The sequence below is a fragment of the Elgaria multicarinata genome, chromosome 23, assembly GCF_023053635.1.
Source record: "Elgaria multicarinata webbii isolate HBS135686 ecotype San Diego chromosome 23, rElgMul1.1.pri, whole genome shotgun sequence".
NCBI classification, from domain to species: Eukaryota; Metazoa; Chordata; class Lepidosauria; order Squamata; family Anguidae; genus Elgaria; species Elgaria multicarinata.
The window spans coordinates 1,936,168-1,952,429 of NC_086193.1; the positions used below are offsets into that span (position 1 = coordinate 1,936,168).

Sequence of the window (16,262 nt, forward strand, 5' to 3'; positions counted from 1 at the left end):
CTGTAAAATAGGCGTAACCTATTTTCACAGCCAGTATTGAGACATGACATGAAATAATAAAGGGAAGTTGGCCCATTCCACCAGCCCTGCTGAAAGACCTAATTTTTCTTCCTCCCTCCCCATACCTTTTTCCTTGTGTGCCGTGCCTTTTTAGATTATAAGCCTGCAAGCTGGAATCTGTCTTGTATTCCTAATGACACGTAAGCTGATCCAGGGGGCTTTTGGGCTAAGAAAGAGCTAAAAATACTTAATACTTTTATTTATAATTTCTTTTGTCATTCTGCCATTTAAAAGGAAAAAAAAAGGAAAAGGTGGTTTGCAATCATAAAATGAGTGAGTCAGCCTCTGGCCATGTGCAGAGTACTTGTGGCTCACCAAGGAATAAACACAAGCAAAAGGAGCTCTCAGAATATATATCTGTTTGGTCTGCATTTCTACCAAGAAAAATGGCATTCATGATGAGGCGCTATCTACGGCAGAGTTAGAACCTGGGAAAGTCTTGTATTCGAAATCAATTTCGTTCCTTGTGCACGCCCAAAGATGCACACACATATTTATTGCAAGGCTGAACCTCGGTGGAGAATTGCAGGGCAGAGGGCATTTCTGGAAATCCTGTTCAAAGCACCAGCGATCACATGAAGTGATTAATATTAGGCAACGGCTGGCAGCATGTACTAGAATCCCAAGTCCATGACCTTCCCGCTCTCTGCTTGAGGCTGTTTCATATATTCGAAATCAGTAGAGCGCATTGGTGGAAAAGCATAGAATCATAGAATAGCAGAGTTAGAAGGGGCCTCTAAGGCCATCCAGTCCAACCCCCTGCTCAATGCAGGAATCCACCCTAAAGCATCCCTGACAGATGGTTGTCCAGCTGCCTCTTGAAGGCCTCTAGTGTGGGAGAGCCCACCACCTCCTTAGGTCACTGATTCCATTGTTGTACTGCTCTAACAGTCAGGAAGTTTTTCCTGATATCCAGCTGGAATCTGGCTTCCTTTAACTTGATTCTATGACTTCCAGATTGGTATATGTGTGTGTGTGTGTGTGTGTGTGTGTGCGTGGCACGGAAGGGGTGATCCTGAGGTTTGCAGAAGAATAAAAAAATCTTTAGGTGGGTGCGGACTCTGCGAACCAGAAGGAAAAATAATACCCAAGGAAAAATAACAATTAAAAACATAACAAAATAAAGACAAAAGTTAGTAACACAATCCTTTCCAGGTCAGGGAAAGCCTACATGAGCAAATGTGTTTCCAGGAGGTGTTGAAAACTTGCCACGGTTTCTGCCTTTTGAACCATCCCCGGGAGAGCGTTCCAAAGGGCGGGTCCTTTGGAATGGAGTCTTGTGAGAAAGGGCATGGGCGGCTGATTGGAACTCTGGAGCCCTTTGCGCTGCAACGTTTTGTCATAGCCCGCCCTCCCCGTAGTTTTTCTAATCATAAAATGAATAGCTGGGGCTCACTACACACACTTTACTTTACCATGAGTCTACTTATGGGATTCAGAAGGGTTTTTTGGAGTACAATCAGAGGACGTTTTAGTCACTGCTGCCTAATTTCGCACACACACACCCATAGGCTGCAATCCGACGCACATTTTCCTGGAAGTAAACCGCATTAAACTCAAATGAGGCTTATTTTGAGACGTGCACAGGATTGCACTGTCACTTTTAATCGGGTGTAAAATCAACTGGGCTCACCTGTTCACGGAATTGTCATCCTGGAGTGCTTCAAAAGTAAATCCGACTGAATTCAATATGGCTTACTCCCAAGTAAGTGTGCATACTGATTGCAGCCCTGCACTCCAAGTTTATGCAGGGTGTTGTTCTTGTTTTAAAAAATCTCAGAAGTAAATGACATTCACTTTAGCGGAACATACTCTAAATCGAATCGCACTTGATGTGGGGCCTCTAGTTTATTGATTTAATCTGATTTTTTTTTTAACAGACACACTTAGAGGATGGAAAGAAGACAGATCTTTTAAAAAATAAATGAAGCTACAATTATAACATCAACTCAAGAGTGGAATTCTAAGCAGGTGTACTCAGAAGTAAATCCCACAGAGTCTGATAGGAGTTACACCGTCAGTTTGAGATTTTTTTTTTCTGTAACGGACCAACATGTCTATCCTTCATTGACGTTGTTGGAGGGTGCTCTCCAGATGTGCTGGACTGCAAGTCCCATCATTCCTGTGAATAATGGGACTTGCAGTCCAGTACAACTAAAGGTTTCCAAGTTGGGAGAGGGTGGTGCATGGGATTGCAGCTTTAAAAAGAAAATAAGAGGGGGAAACCCAGTAATTAAATAGCATGTCTGTACTTTTATACGCTTGCAGGTATATTTTTGTGAACCGTCCAGAGAGCTTCGGCTATTGGGCTGTATAAAAATGAAATAAATAAATAAATATCCTTTTTTAAAAAAAAAAAAGCCAAAAGGAATATATTTGCACTTTTACACCCTACCTTTGGAAACTAAAACCAATTGCAATTTCATTAACACACACATCCCAGCCGCATTAAACCCTAATCCGATGCAACCAAAAACAAACCTAAGAAAACAAGCAACAACATTTTAATTTTAAAAAGAAAAGAAAAGAAAAGAGGTTTATTTGGACATTTATATCCTGCCTTCCTTTGGGGGGGGACATTTCCCCCCCCCCAAAAAAAGCCACATACAGAAAAGAAAATCATTGCAGCCACAATAAATACAAGCCTAGCTTTAAAAAGAAAAAAGGCGTGATATTTAATGTTAATTTTAAAAGCAAACCACCAGCAACAGCAGCAGAAGACTTTGGCTGAAGCAAAATTTGGCTTTCAGGTACGTGCAGAAAATACCCCGAGGCGAGCGCTTGCGTGTTAGCGGACTGACACTCTGCACCTGCTCAGAGGCACTCTTTTCTCCTCCTCCCCCTCTTTCCAGAGGTCCCGGAGGCGCACACCTGTCCGCCTCTTCCTCCTCCCCGCCTGTGACGTCCTCTTTGCCACCTGTCGGCTCCGCCCCCGCCTCCCATTGGCCCCGCGGCCCAGGGGGCGGAGTCTACCTGCCTGGGAGCTCCGCCCACTCCCCAGCGCTAAGCGGATAGAGCTGGCAGGCGAGCGGCTGGGTCGCCTGGGCTCCGCTTTTGCTCGCCATGGGATCCTTCCAGCGCCGCTTCCAGGCTTTCTTGGAGCAGCCGGGCTGGCTGAGCGATCTGCTCGGCGGCTTGGAAGCCCAGACCGGCGTCAAGCGGTATTACCTGGCCACAGGTGAGTCGCTCTCTGGGGACTCTGTCTATGCTTAGAGGCACCCTTCTTTATTCACTGTTTGTCGACCCCAAGGCGGCTGCGTGCCCGACCCCCTGGCCCAACCCTGGCTTTCCCATTGCATGCCTACTCAGAAGTAAACCCCGTTGCGTTTCATGGGTCTTCCTCCCGTGTAAACGTGAAGGGTTGCAGCCTTAACGTTTCGAAATGGCGAGCATTTGATTTCTATCGAGCCTTTAAAAAATCCCCCCCCCCTGCAAAGTTGTTAATTTTATTGTCTTTTTATTTGTTCGCTACCTCTTTTAACATCACGAATGTGTTGATCCTTGTTGAAAGAGGCGTTGAGCCTTTTGTTGGGAGGGAAAAAGGTGTCTTATAAATTGAATTATTAAGGTTAATTGTATTTATTTTCATTACTTGAATTATTATTAATAATTATTATTATATTGAATTATTAGATTTGTTTTGGTCCTGGAAGATCCGGACACTAGGATGCTGTGGTATTGACAGTAACAATTATATTGTTATTACTTCCTGCCTCCCGTAACCGTAGCCTATAGGTGTGTGTTCGTGTATATTTCGGCGGCTATAAAGCAGACGGATTCTTTGCATACATTACCAGCGTTGGACAAATAGGTTCTGGGGCTAAAGGCCTCCTTGCTTCCTGCCCCGGCCATCTGCTCCTCTGTCCTCCGCTTGAGACTGCCTCACCTTATACAGATCCAGGGTTTTGGCAAATGGGGGAGCAATCCTGTGCCCCAGAACTCAGCAAAGCCCAGCCTCCCAGCCCCCCTTGCGCAGTAGTAGACCCCCACGTGAGCCGTGCCAAAGGGACCCCCCTGCCACACCCAAGTGCCGTAAACCGTCTGGAGTGATCTGTTAAAATGGGGTGGTGGTGCCTGCGAGCATGTGCAAAGTGCCTTGTCCTTTTCTTCCTCTCCTCCGCACCAAAAACTACAGCCCAACCAGCACAGAGGTTGGGTGTTTCTGTCCCCATAACCCCCTGTCTCCCTTCCTCCTGTGTGTGTTTTCCTGTCCCCTCACTCCATGCACAAACATTCCTTTCCGCATCCCGTAAATCTGGAAAACACGTTTTCCCCAAACTCGCTGGGTTTGCCTGGGGACGATGGGAGTTGCAATGCGCCACATTTGGATCTCAGCAATGACTGTTGCCATGTCTTGTGGCGGTGAGTTCCCCAGGTGTGTGTGTGTGTGTGTGCGTTTGCGGGGCAGCCATTTTCATTTTGTTTGCGTTGGCTCTATTGCTCAGCAATTCTAGTGTGAAGAGAGAGAAATTGCCTTGTTAGGCCTTTGGGAGCTGTTCCTGAACCTGCAACAGTGTGTGGCAACCTTCAAAACGCTGCAAGGTGTTCTTTGAAACTGACCCAGCAATTTTGGGGGGGGTGGGGGTGGGGGGGGTGTTGCCTGGCGATCCTAAACTAGAACATCAGGTTTGCTGCAGAGAAGAGCCATGTTGCAACGGCTCACGAGATCTCTCGGTCTTTCCTAACCTGTCGTCCTCCAGGTGTGTTCCTCTGTTCCTTTGAAGTATTTCGCTTCTACCTCCTGGCTTTTGCCAGTTGGTTTGTTTCGGTCCTTTTGGAGAACGCCTGGTTGAAACCACCTGGCACCGGAGAAACGGGTGGAAATCTCATGGGATTTCGAGATTAAAATCTCCCGGGAGCCTCATCCCATGCTCCCTCGGTAAATAATCCCCCGTGTCCCGTCCTGTCTTCTGTGGAACCATTGGGAGCCTGGGAGCATTTCTTTTCTCCTACCACACTAACTGGCAAAGGCACTGGCCCATTTTTTGTCTTCCTGGGGAGGGGGGGTGTCTCCCCTTCGCAGTGTACCTGCAAGAAACCATATTATCGCATCTGATGTTCACAGGTTTGGTGGGGCCTGAACAGGAGGGGAGTTAGAGACCCCTATTTTGGGAAGTTGCATTGTTCCGCCCTCTCCCGTAATACTAGAACCCCAAATGAAGCTGATCGGTTAGAAATCGTGGACAAATCTAAAGAAGCCTCATCTAGAGCATTGCGTCCAGTTCTGGGCTCCACAATTCAAGAAGGATGCAGACAAGCTGGAGCGTGTTCAGAGGGGGTCTGGAAACAAAGCCCTATGAGGAGAGACTGAAAGAACTGGGCATGTTTAGCCTGGAGAAGAGATGATTGAGGGGAGACATGATAGCACTCTTCAAATACTTGAAAGGTTGTCACACAGAGGAGGGCCAGGATCTCTTCTCGATCCTCCCAGAGTGCAGGACACGGAATAAGGGGCTCAAGTTAAAGGAAGCCAGATTCTGGCTGGACATCAGGAAAAACCTCCTGACTGTTAGAGCAGTACGACAATGGAACCAGTGACCTAGGGAGGTTGTGGGCTCTCCCACACTAGAGGCCTTCAAGAGGCAGCTGGACAACCCTCTGTCAGGGATGCTTTAGGGTGGATTCCTGCATTGAGCAGGGGGTTGGACTAGATGGCCTTGTAGGACCCTTCCAACTCTGCTATTCTTTGATTCTATGATTCTAAGGCCTTCTTCACGCAGCGCAAAGTTAAACTCTGGAGAGGGCCTTTTCCGTGGTGCCCCCCCCCCCCAATTGTGGAACAATCTCCCCGACGAGGCTCACCTGGTGCCAACATGGTTATCTTTTCAGCACCAGGTCAAGACTTTTCTTCCAGCATTGGGCAAAAGGTGGGATACATATAAATATTATTATTATTATTATTATTATTATTATTATTATTATTATTATTATTATTTAACAGCATATGCTTTTTTCTTAACTGACCCCAGAATAGTAGTTTTTAAATGGATATTGTCTGTTTTTATGCTTTTTATGGTTTTAAACTTTCTGTATTTGTTTTTAATGTTCACTGTTTTTGATCTTTGTAAACCGCCCAGAAAGCTTCGGCTATGGGGCTGTATATAAATTAATAATAATAATAATAATAATAATAATAATAATAATAATAATAATTTTGACTTCCACAAGACATAAGGATGGGCACCGCTTTGGATGGCTGTTGCACTAGAAAAATTCATGGATGATCAGGCTCTCAACAGCTACTTGTTATTATGGTGAGATACTACTTCCTGTCTCGGAGGCTGCGTACTGGGGAACACAAACGGATGTTGTTGTACTCATCTCTGTCTTGCGAGATTCCCACAGGCAGCTGGTTTGGTCGCTGCGTGAACAGAAATGGACCCTTGGTCTTCTGGTCTTAATTAAACCAGATCTGAATCTCTAGTAAATAAACATACCCTTTTAGAAAGGATTCACCCACTTTCTCGGGGACTGAGCGGAGAGTTGGCGCTTTTAAATTTTGCGTATCTGTTTTGAACGTTCACTGTTTTGAACTTTTGTAAACCGCCCAGAGAGCTTTGGCTGTGGGGCGGTACATAAAAGTAATAAATAAAATAAAATAAAAGGTGAAGAAGGTTTCGCTTTCTTTTCCTTTAAAAAAAACAACACCCAGTACCGAAGAAAGCGTACTCAAGCGTAGAAGGCCACGCTACGCTCGGAACCTCTCTGTCTTGTGCTCGAAAGGCCTTTGCAACAAGCACACTGACCTGGACTTTGGATACCATTTGTTTAATGATTCTCCCCAGTGACCAGTCTCCAAGATGTTGCTGCCCTTTGCTTGACTCCGCGTAGCAGAAGCTGCCCTCCCTCCTGCCTTCCCTGTTCTGCAGTCGTCTTATCCTCCTCCTCCTCATCGCTAAGCTATGTGAAGCCTCCTGGGTAGCCTTCTCCCACCGGGGGAATGGGTTTGGACTCCAGTTCCCATCACCCCCAGCCACGGGAGTCTGGAGGGCGCCAACTTCGGGGAAGTCTTCGCAAAAGTTCACCGATCCAAGCTTTTAATTAATTAAGTTTCAGCCCGACCTACCTCACAAGGTCTTTGCGAGGCGATTCCCCCCCGCCCTCCTCCTGCAAGGAACACACGGTGGCTCACAGGGCACTCCGCCCCTCCCTTTCATCCTCCCAACGACCCTGCGAGGTAGGTCAGGCGGAGAGTCCGAAGCTGGCCCAAAAGTCACCCAGTGAGCTCCGTGGCCGAGTCGGGACTCGGACCTGTGTCTCCCTAAGCCCAGTCCAACACTGGGACCCGCTACAGTTGCACAAAGGCGTAGTAGCTGTGAACAAATATTCGGCAAAGGAAATAAAATCCAGGATTTTGCTGCAGAGTGAGAGCACCAACAACATGCAATGAAGAGACGAGTTCAAACTGATTCCCACCCCCCTGCACGCACCCCAAGATACGTCCCCAAATCCCAAGGGCTGCAAATTGCCGACCTGTGACCAAGCTGTACAACAGCGTTCCAGTGATGGCAAAGGTGGGATCCCAAAGAGCAATTTTTAATCTTAAAGCTCTTTCTGCGAGTAACGAGCCCTTACGAGACGATCACAGCCTTTGAAAATGGGGAAAAAACTGCAAAAAAAAACTCTGGGATGATGATGATACTATTATTATTATTATTATTATTATTATTATTATTATTTATTACATTTATATCCCACTGTTTTTCCTCCAAGGAACCCAAGGTGGCATACACAATCCTCCTCCTCCATTTTATCCTCACCACAACAACCCTGTGAGGTAGGCTGGGCTGAGAGTCTGTGACTGGCCCAAAGTCACCCAGCAGGTTTCCCATGGCCGAGCGGCGACTAGAACCCGGATCTCCAAACTAGCCAATGTTCCGGGCTTGGGGAAACGGAGGCAGAGTCACGGGGAAGGGGCGGGGCCTTTGGGGGAATGGGAGGGCTTGGATTGGCGCCTCAAGTGGGCCAGATTTCCCCTGCGGATTTCCCCACCAGGAGGGAGTGGGCGCCTTGACGTTACCCATCAACTGATCAACCGCACTTGGAGAGCAGACGAAACCGGCGTGCAGTCTTTCCCCAAGGGTGAGATGTACGACTTCTCTGTTTAAAATGAACGTGTGCTATCTCCAGTATTCGAGGCAGTAAGCCTGTGTGTGACAGTTGCTGGGGAACATGGGTGGGAGGGTGCTGTTGCATCATGTCCTGCTTGTTCATCCCTGGCCGATGGCTGGTTGGCCACTGTGCGAACAGAGTGCTGGACTAGATGGACCTTTCGCTTGATCCAGGCGGGCCCTTTTGATGTTCTTATGACTTCTCTGTTTGCCTCTCTGTATATAAGTTCAAACGTGCAGGTTTCACGCAAAGCCCTGCCTTTGCACAATACGGGTTATTTTTTTATTTTGGCGGAGGTGCGGACCGCTGCCTTTATACCTGCATCTTCGGGGCCTCCGAGTGTGAGCCGTGAAAGGCGGGAGGGGTACAGAATGGAGAGGGGAAGGAGGGAGTTGGACCGGAGGTTTTAAAAAACCAACGGTTGGAAAGGAAGCCAGGCGGAAAACGATGGCCGGGAGAGAAAGCCGTTAACGGAAGAAATGGGTAGAATTTCATTTCAGTTCAATTATTCATCAGAATTAAACCAAAGCTTGTGAATGACTTGAAATCCCAAAACTTGTGATTTGATTTGATTTTAAAAACGGAACGCGGGAGAAACTCAAAACGGACCGATCCGTCCACCCAGGTGCAGGGCTTTGAGCGCTGAGCTCTTCGAATCCCTGCGTATCCGAACACGTTTCTGATGCTGCATTAAGATTGCCAAATCTCTCTTTTCTGATGGGCTCTTCATCTTTAACGGCTACGTGGCAGGCAGGTACAATACAGTCCTCTCCCTGCTAGGAACAGCTGTACCTGTTGAATTTGGCCGGTACTGTTGGGTGAGGATGTAGTTTCTGTTCATTTTTGATCAGAATCTACATTAGTTCTCGTGTTTCTTCATGTTCGGGATGGGAAGACCTTGAGATTTTAAAACCTTCAGCTGTCCTAATACCTGTAACGCAGCATTTGTAATGAATGGTGCTTTAAAGTTCGAGAGATTTGTATTTGGTCTGTAAATATAATTTTCTTTATTATATATTTTTTAATACAGACAGTTCTAAATAGATTTGTTGCTTAATTGACACTGTTTTTCATTGCAGAGTGTAAAAGCTAAGTTAGTGTGTTTTATTTTTGTACAATTGAAAATAATCGCAAGTTCTTCGCTGCTGCAGTGGTCGTTCTAAACTTACACGGGTGTCAGAGTTTGACACAATGTGCCTGCCCCTGTCTGGATGGCGCTATGCCTTCTGGGGGCCCTAGGCATGACCCCTGCCATGGTGAATCCCAAAACCCCCTGTGGGAGGGGTCTGTCCGCTCCATTCCCCTTAGATGCGGCTGCCCTTCAACAGGGCAAGCATATCACTCTGTCCCTCAGCCTACAAATTTCCCCTGGCTTCCAGCTGTAGGGACTGCGAACCTATGTGTTGGTTAGAGAAGTTTGCCACCTAGTGGCTGGAGATATTACTGTAGGCCTCGACCCCTTGAACACATTTGCACTCATTAAAATAAATGAATATGTTTTAAAAACGAAACAACCCCAAGGCACACACCCAGAGGGTCCCCTTAGTATGCATGCCAAGTTTCAGGCACTTAGGTTTCGTGGTTTGGGCGCTACGGTGCGGACAGACAGACACGTTCCGTTGTTATTTCAGATGCAAAGTCTTTGTTGAAAACATTGATGTGTTTTTTAAAGATCTTGTGACTAGTTCTGGCCGCAAGCCAAACGAAAGGAGTTGATTCCACGTTGGCCGTCACGTCTTTTGGTTCTGACCAACCTTGATTGTGAAGCGGACACCACTACCTTACAAAATCGGACACTTGTACCCAGTCACCATTTTTCTGGCTTTGCCCCATGTCCAGGTTCCATCGCTTCCCTGGTGCTCTACCTGATGTTCGGATATGGCGCCTCCCTGCTTTGTAATCTCATCGGCTTCGTCTACCCAGCTTATGCCTCGTAAGTATCCGTTTCAAGACACATGTATGTCATTCCCCTGCTTGGGCCCGGGGCAGAACAGTGGCCTGGCTAATTCACGCCGCTGTGCGGAAAACAACAGAATGAAATTTAATAGGCATAAATGCCAAGTTTCACACCGAGAAAAAAGAAACCAAATGCACAGTTACAAGATGGGGGATACTTGGCTCAGCAATACTGCAAACGAGAAGGATCTTGGAATTGTTGTAGATCACAAGCGGAATAGGAGCCAACAGTGAGATATGGCTGCAAGAAAGGCAAATGCTATTTTGGGCTGCATTAATAGAAGTGTAGCTTCCAAATCACGTGAGGTCCTGGTTCTTCTCTATTCAGCCCTGGTTAGGCCTCATCTAGAGGATTGCGTCCAGTTCTGGGCTCCACACTTCAAGAAGGACGCAGACAAGCTGAAGCGTGTTCAGAGGAGGGCAACCAGGATGATCAGGGGTCTGGAAACAAAGCCCTATGAAGAGAGACTGAAAGAACGGGGCATGTTTAGCCTGGAGAAGAGAAGATGGAGGGGAGACATGATAGCACTCTTCAAATACTTAAAGGGTTGTCACACAGAGGTGGGCCAGGATCTCTTCTCGATCCTCCCAGAGTGCAGGACACGGAATAACAGGCTCAAGTTAAAGGAAGCCAGATTCCAGCTGGACATCAGGAAAAACATCCTGACTGTTAGAGTAGTACGACAATGGAATCAGTTACCTAGGGAGGTTGTGGCCTCTCCCACACTAGAGGCCTTCAAGAGGCAGCTGGACAGCCATCTGTCAGGGATGCTTGAAGGTGGATTCTGCACTGAGCAGGGGGTTGGACTAGATGGCCTTATTGGCCCCTTCCAACTCTACTCTTCTGTGGTTCTATGATTCTCTTTGTCTCCCCGTCCTCCTTCAGCATCAAAGCCATCGAGAGCTCTACCAAAGACGACGACACCACCTGGTTAACCTACTGGGTCGTCTACGGCCTCTTCAGCGTCGCTGAGTTCTTCTCCGACACGTTTCTCTACTGGTTCCCCTTCTACTACGCCGGCAAGGTAAACCGTTTCGCAAGAGGAAATGAAGGCGTTCGTCTTTGTGATGCCGCAAGGACTTCGGTGTTTCGGCGGCCGCAGGCGGACACGTCTGCTACCCCTGTGGAAAATGTATTTCCTTATATGTGGGATAGTAAAATTATATATATATATATGTGAAGAGGTGTGGGAAGTTTAAGGTGGGCTGGGCACCCGCAGGACGGAAACTCCGGGCGTTTGTTCGTAAGGAGTGCAAGCCTGACCATTTATCTGAATGCCACCTTGAGATCCTAGTGATATAAGGCGGGATACAAATGTTTTAAATAAATACCAACGGCGCCCGTAAATGGCGCTGCGGAAGACAGGATAGTCTTACCTCTGAACGTCTGACTGCTGAGGGCATTGGAATTGGTCACGGTGGTAGTCCTCAAGATCGCGCCATAGGTGCTAACCCCGTTTCCCACCCTCCCCAGTGTGTCTTCTTGGTGTGGTGCATGGCTCCCGTCTCGTGGAACGGCTCCCAGCTGCTCTACCACAGCTTCATCCGCCCGTGGTTCCTCAGGCACCACCAGACCGTGGACAGCGTCCTGAGCGACCTGGGCGGCCGGGCCGCTGACATCGCTTCGGCAGCGTCCAGGGAAGGTAGGCCGGGGCTGGGGGTTTTTTTTTTGCACCTCTCCTGCCCAAGATGGAGCAACCCAGGAGAAACATACCGTGCGGCACCGAGTGCGAGGAGAGGGCTGTTTTTGTGGCCCTCTAGATCGCGGGTGGGAAACCCCTTGGCCAGAGGCAAAAGGGGGAGGGGCCTAGAATCCCAGTGGTATTTTTGGCATGAATCTCTTTTTGCCCGTAACAAAGCCATAGTAGAGGCCTTTCATTGTTTTAGAATGGGAGGGGAACCACGCACAGCAGTCCGTGGCTGGGAGAAAGGGGGCGGGGCCACCGGGCGAACCTCAGAGGGCCGGATCTGGCCCCCGAGGCCTGCCCTTCCGCACCCTTGCTGTCCGGAATTGAACCACCTGAAACGTCGGTTCTTCTACCATCCTCAAAATTGGACTCTTTGATGTTGGTTCTCTCTTCCGCTGGCTATGCGACCCCCAAGGCGTTTGGCGCTTTTTCTTCTCGGCTTTCTGCTTGCTATTTCTTCCGCACGTTCCTTTTTTTTTACTCTTTCTCTTCCTTCAGTGCTTCAGTCTTTGTCCAACGGCTGACCTTGTCTCCATCCGACTTCCAACTGCACCTCTACTTCTTTGTACGTAACCCCTTTCTCTTCCACATGACGGAAATAGTTAGGTTTAGCATGACTTCGCCCCTACACGCAGGCACCCCCAAGCTGCGGAGGGTACCCCAAATGTGTAAAACCCAAGGGTCACCCTATTTCCCCACAATTCAATGCTGACCGATAACAAGCGATCTCTGGGCAGCTAAAGGCTAACCCTACCAGACAGGTGCAGCTAAAGTCATTTTGGGTGAGATAAGGCCAAAGATAACGTTCTTCCTTCTATTTCTGGTGCCCAGGGGCCGCGTGCCGTTGCTGACACGCGTGCGCGAGCGGCACCTGAACCCGCCACCTCTCGAACCCGAGCGCCACAAAATTTAGCGTTGTACGGATGATGGCGGGGGGCTGTTTTTTAAGGAAGGCCTCCGGATCCTAAAAGAAACGTTTTATTTGTGGGAAAAGCCCGACGTGTTCTAGCCTATTTGTATTTTAAGGCCTTCTTCAGGGGAGTATAAAAAGCCTGCCCGGGGGGGGGGGGGGAAAGGATGGAATATAAGCGACAGCCCTTCGGAACGCTTTTCTGAGTCGCCGGTGAATTTTCGGCGGAGGTGTGTCTCTAAGAAATTCTGCAGGCGTTTCTATAACCCCCAAAAGTAGGTCTTAAAATACAAATCGGCCGGAAGGCGTGGGGCTTTTGACGTATTTGTTTCAGCGGCTTCATTTGTTTTCTATTCATGATTTACCTGCTCTTTTATTTTTGCACCTTAGTTCGGGGCCATAGGTCCAGGGGTAAAGCTATCCTTTACCTATATTTCCAGGTAGGGCCGGGGGGAGGGAGGGGTCTGGAATACCTGGCTAAAATCCTGATGAGCTGCTGCCAGCCAGTGTGGACAGCACTTAGCTAGACGGCCCCCCGGGCCCGACTCTGAATAAGGCAACTCTTTAGGTGCTATTGAAATCACCCTTCTATGCAGCACCATGAGGAAACGTGCTTTCTTTTTAAGAGAAGGGTTATAGTTCTGTGACGGAGGGCCCCCCACCCCTGCTTTGCACGCAAGAGGTCCTAGCTTCAATCTCTGACATCTCTAGGTAGGGCTGGGGAAAGGCCCTTGTTTGAAACGCGAGAGAGCCGCTGCTGCCAGTCAGTGCTGACGACATTGAGGTCAATGGGCCGAGGGTCTGTTTTTGGTAAACGGCAGTCCCCCTTTTTTTCGTCTTAGACTGTGTTTCAAATTTGGATCCATTCAAGGTAGCGCAAGCTTCCTTTTCACCAGCAGCCTCTATGTATTTCGGACTTCAACTCCCATCAGCCCCAGCTGGGCTGGGGACGCTGGGCGCCGCCGTCCGAAACGTACCAGGGATAAAGTATCAAGCGACCGAAGAACTTTCTCGGACTTGACGGCGGCTTTCTCCCGAACCCAACATTCGGCCCTGCTGATCTCTGAAACCAGAGCTGCGTTTTTCCAACGCAGCTCTGTCAATCCCCGTGTGAACTTGCGTGTCGCAGGAAGAGGAAAAACCAGTTTACATCTAGCCGTCCTCCGGATTGTTCGCAGTAAACGCTTTTCCTCCGGGCATCCCGGGACGGCAGCTTCCTAAACTGGAACAATGCTGTTCTTCCCTTGCCCCTGAGTATTGATCTGCCCCAAATAGGTGTGGGGGCTAACAGATTTATGGATTTATTTTCCCAAGGGATAATCTCAGGGAGGGGGGGAAAGCAGCGGTAATTTATTTATTTATTTATTGCATTTTTATACCGCCCAATAGCCGAAGCTCTCTGGGTGGTTTACAGAAATTAAAACCGTAGAAGCCATTCAAAACATCCAGTATAAAAGCATAATGTAAAATGCAATATAAAAACACAACCAGGATAAAACCGGGCAGCAGTGCAGAAATTAAGACAGATTTAAAAGACAAATTTTAAACAGCCAAGTTAAAATTAAGTTGCTAGACGGTTAAAGTGCTGAAAAAATCAAAAAGGTCTTCCCCTGCCACCATGGCAGCCATTTTATGAAGGAGCAAGCCCCGCCCCCTCATGGCGGCCATTTTGTGAAAGTGCCTCGACACGCTCTCAAACTTCCAAATGTGTCCACTGACCCCCCAAAAGGTTGGGGTCCTCTGCATTTACTGGTAGTGCCTCTCCAGGGTTCCAAACTAAGGCCTTTCCCACCCCTCACTGGAGGTGCTGGGATTCGAACCCACAGCCTCCTCCATGCAAAGCAAGTACTCCGCCACTCCACTATGCCCCCTTCCCCAGTCTAGAGTGTCTCAAACAGGTGCAAACATGGATCTTTAAACCCTCCGTGTACCTGGCCACGGAAAATCACTTATCCCCACACAGGCAGGCCTAGATGCTTCGCCTGTTGAAAATCCGGCTTAACGCTTCTCTAACTTTGACACTAAGTAGCTTATGCTGACATACCTCTTCCCTGCCAATCAAAGCTCTCGGCTGGGATTTCCTGGGGAGGAGAAGGGGTTATTTTTACAGTCTCCATGCAACGGCAGAAAATCCCGGCTCGATGGCTCTCTGTTGGATACGAAAGCCCTTCCCCGATTTCTGAACTAGTTTTCTCGGTTGCTGGTGGAGTGAGACCCTCGTTGTCACTCGCCTCTTAACGGAATGTCCCTCTCTTGGTTTTCACATCATCCACAGGAGCCTCAAAATAACGGAAAATCCCGGCTCGATGGCTCGATGTTGGATTCGGAAGCCCTTCCCCGATTTCTGAACTAGTTTTCTCGGTTGCTGGTGGAGTGAGACCCTCGTTGTCACTCGCCTCTTAACGGAATGTCCCTCGCTTGGTTTTCACATCATCCACAGGAGCCTCAAAATGACGGAAAATCCCGGCTCAATGGCTCTCTGTTGGATACGAAAGCCCTTCCCCGATTTCTGAACTAGTTTTCTCGGTTGCTGGTGGAGTGAGACCCTCGTTGTCACTCGCCTCTTAACGGAATGTCCCTCTCTTGGTTTTCACATCATCCACAGGAGCCTCAAAATAACGGAAAATCCCGGCTCGATGGCTCTCTGTTGGATTCGAAAGCCCTTCCCCGATTTCTGAACTAGTTTTCTCGGTTGCTGGTGGAGTGAGACCCTCGTCGTCACCTTCCTCTTAACGGAATGTCCCTCTCTTGGTTTTCACAGCAACCGCAGAAGCCACGAAACGATCCCTACGGACCGAGAACTGAACGACCACCGTTTTAACTCCCGAGAGAAAATAAATAAAAAGAGAACCCGGATTCTGGAATATTATTTCCCCCCGCTTTGGAGAGACCATTTTTGTGACCTCTGACAGAACACCCACCCACCCTTTTTTTTGGGGGGGGGGCTCCCGTCCCACCTGGTAATTTGGTTGCGTATTGGCTGATAACCAGAGGTGGCAGTACCCACCTTACCCGTTCCGAATTTCCATCTACGAAACCGACTTTTTCTATCTTAAAAATCAGTTTCATGATGACCTCCTGGATCAGTTCGCAACTGCGGTTCTGGGTTCCAGTTAATAGCAGTTAAGAATATCGGGTGGAACTCGTAGAGATAAATCTGAGCAAATATTGGGCTTGTTGCTGTTGGGTTTGTTTTATTTTTTTAAGTGGGGGGGCACACACCAGGAGTACCCCACATGTGTCTTTTTCAAAGAGAGGAAAAGCGCTCTGTGTCATGCATACAGTTCCCTCCGTAAAAATCTGCCGAGGGTGATGGAGTCTTTTTACGTTCAGGGAACAGTTTGGTTTGATCCTGTCCCTCAATGCGCCAACTGTAAAAAAAAAAAAAAAAGTTCAAGTGCTTCCCCTCCAGGTGTTTTGGAATACAACCCCCACCAGCCCCAGCCAGCAGGACCAGGGGTCAAGGATGATGGGAGGTGTAGTCCCGCAAACTCACCCCCGTAAATATTACGACCTCCCCATGCGAAGGGAAACAT

The 16,262-nt window shown here is 48.3% G+C and overlaps 1 protein-coding gene across 1 annotated transcript; it reads left to right on the forward strand.

The window, feature by feature from the left end:
• Window positions 1-3,067: 3,067 nt before the first annotated feature.
• On the forward strand, window positions 3,068-15,595 carry REEP6 (receptor accessory protein 6). The gene is made up of 5 exons (XM_063146954.1): window positions 3,068-3,238; window positions 10,012-10,105; window positions 11,015-11,153; window positions 11,603-11,771; window positions 15,488-15,595. The coding sequence occupies exons 1-5, from the start codon at window positions 3,124-3,126 to the stop codon at window positions 15,529-15,531; spliced, it is 561 nt and encodes a 186-aa protein (XP_063003024.1). The 5' UTR covers window positions 3,068-3,123; the 3' UTR covers window positions 15,532-15,595.
• The last annotated feature ends 667 nt before the right edge of the window (window positions 15,596-16,262 follow it).

Excerpts from the sequence above, each read along its gene's own strand:
- REEP6 (XM_063146954.1), top strand. The coding sequence starts at position 3,124 with ATGGGATCCTTCCAGCGCCGCTTCCAGGCTTTCTTGGAGCAGCCGGGC. Across the intron at positions 3,239-10,011 it reads GCGGTATTACCTGGCCACAG|GTTCCATCGCTTCCCTGGTG; the intron begins GTGAGTCGCTCT and ends CCCCATGTCCAG. Across the intron at positions 11,154-11,602 it reads CCTTCTACTACGCCGGCAAG|TGTGTCTTCTTGGTGTGGTG; the intron begins GTAAACCGTTTC and ends CACCCTCCCCAG.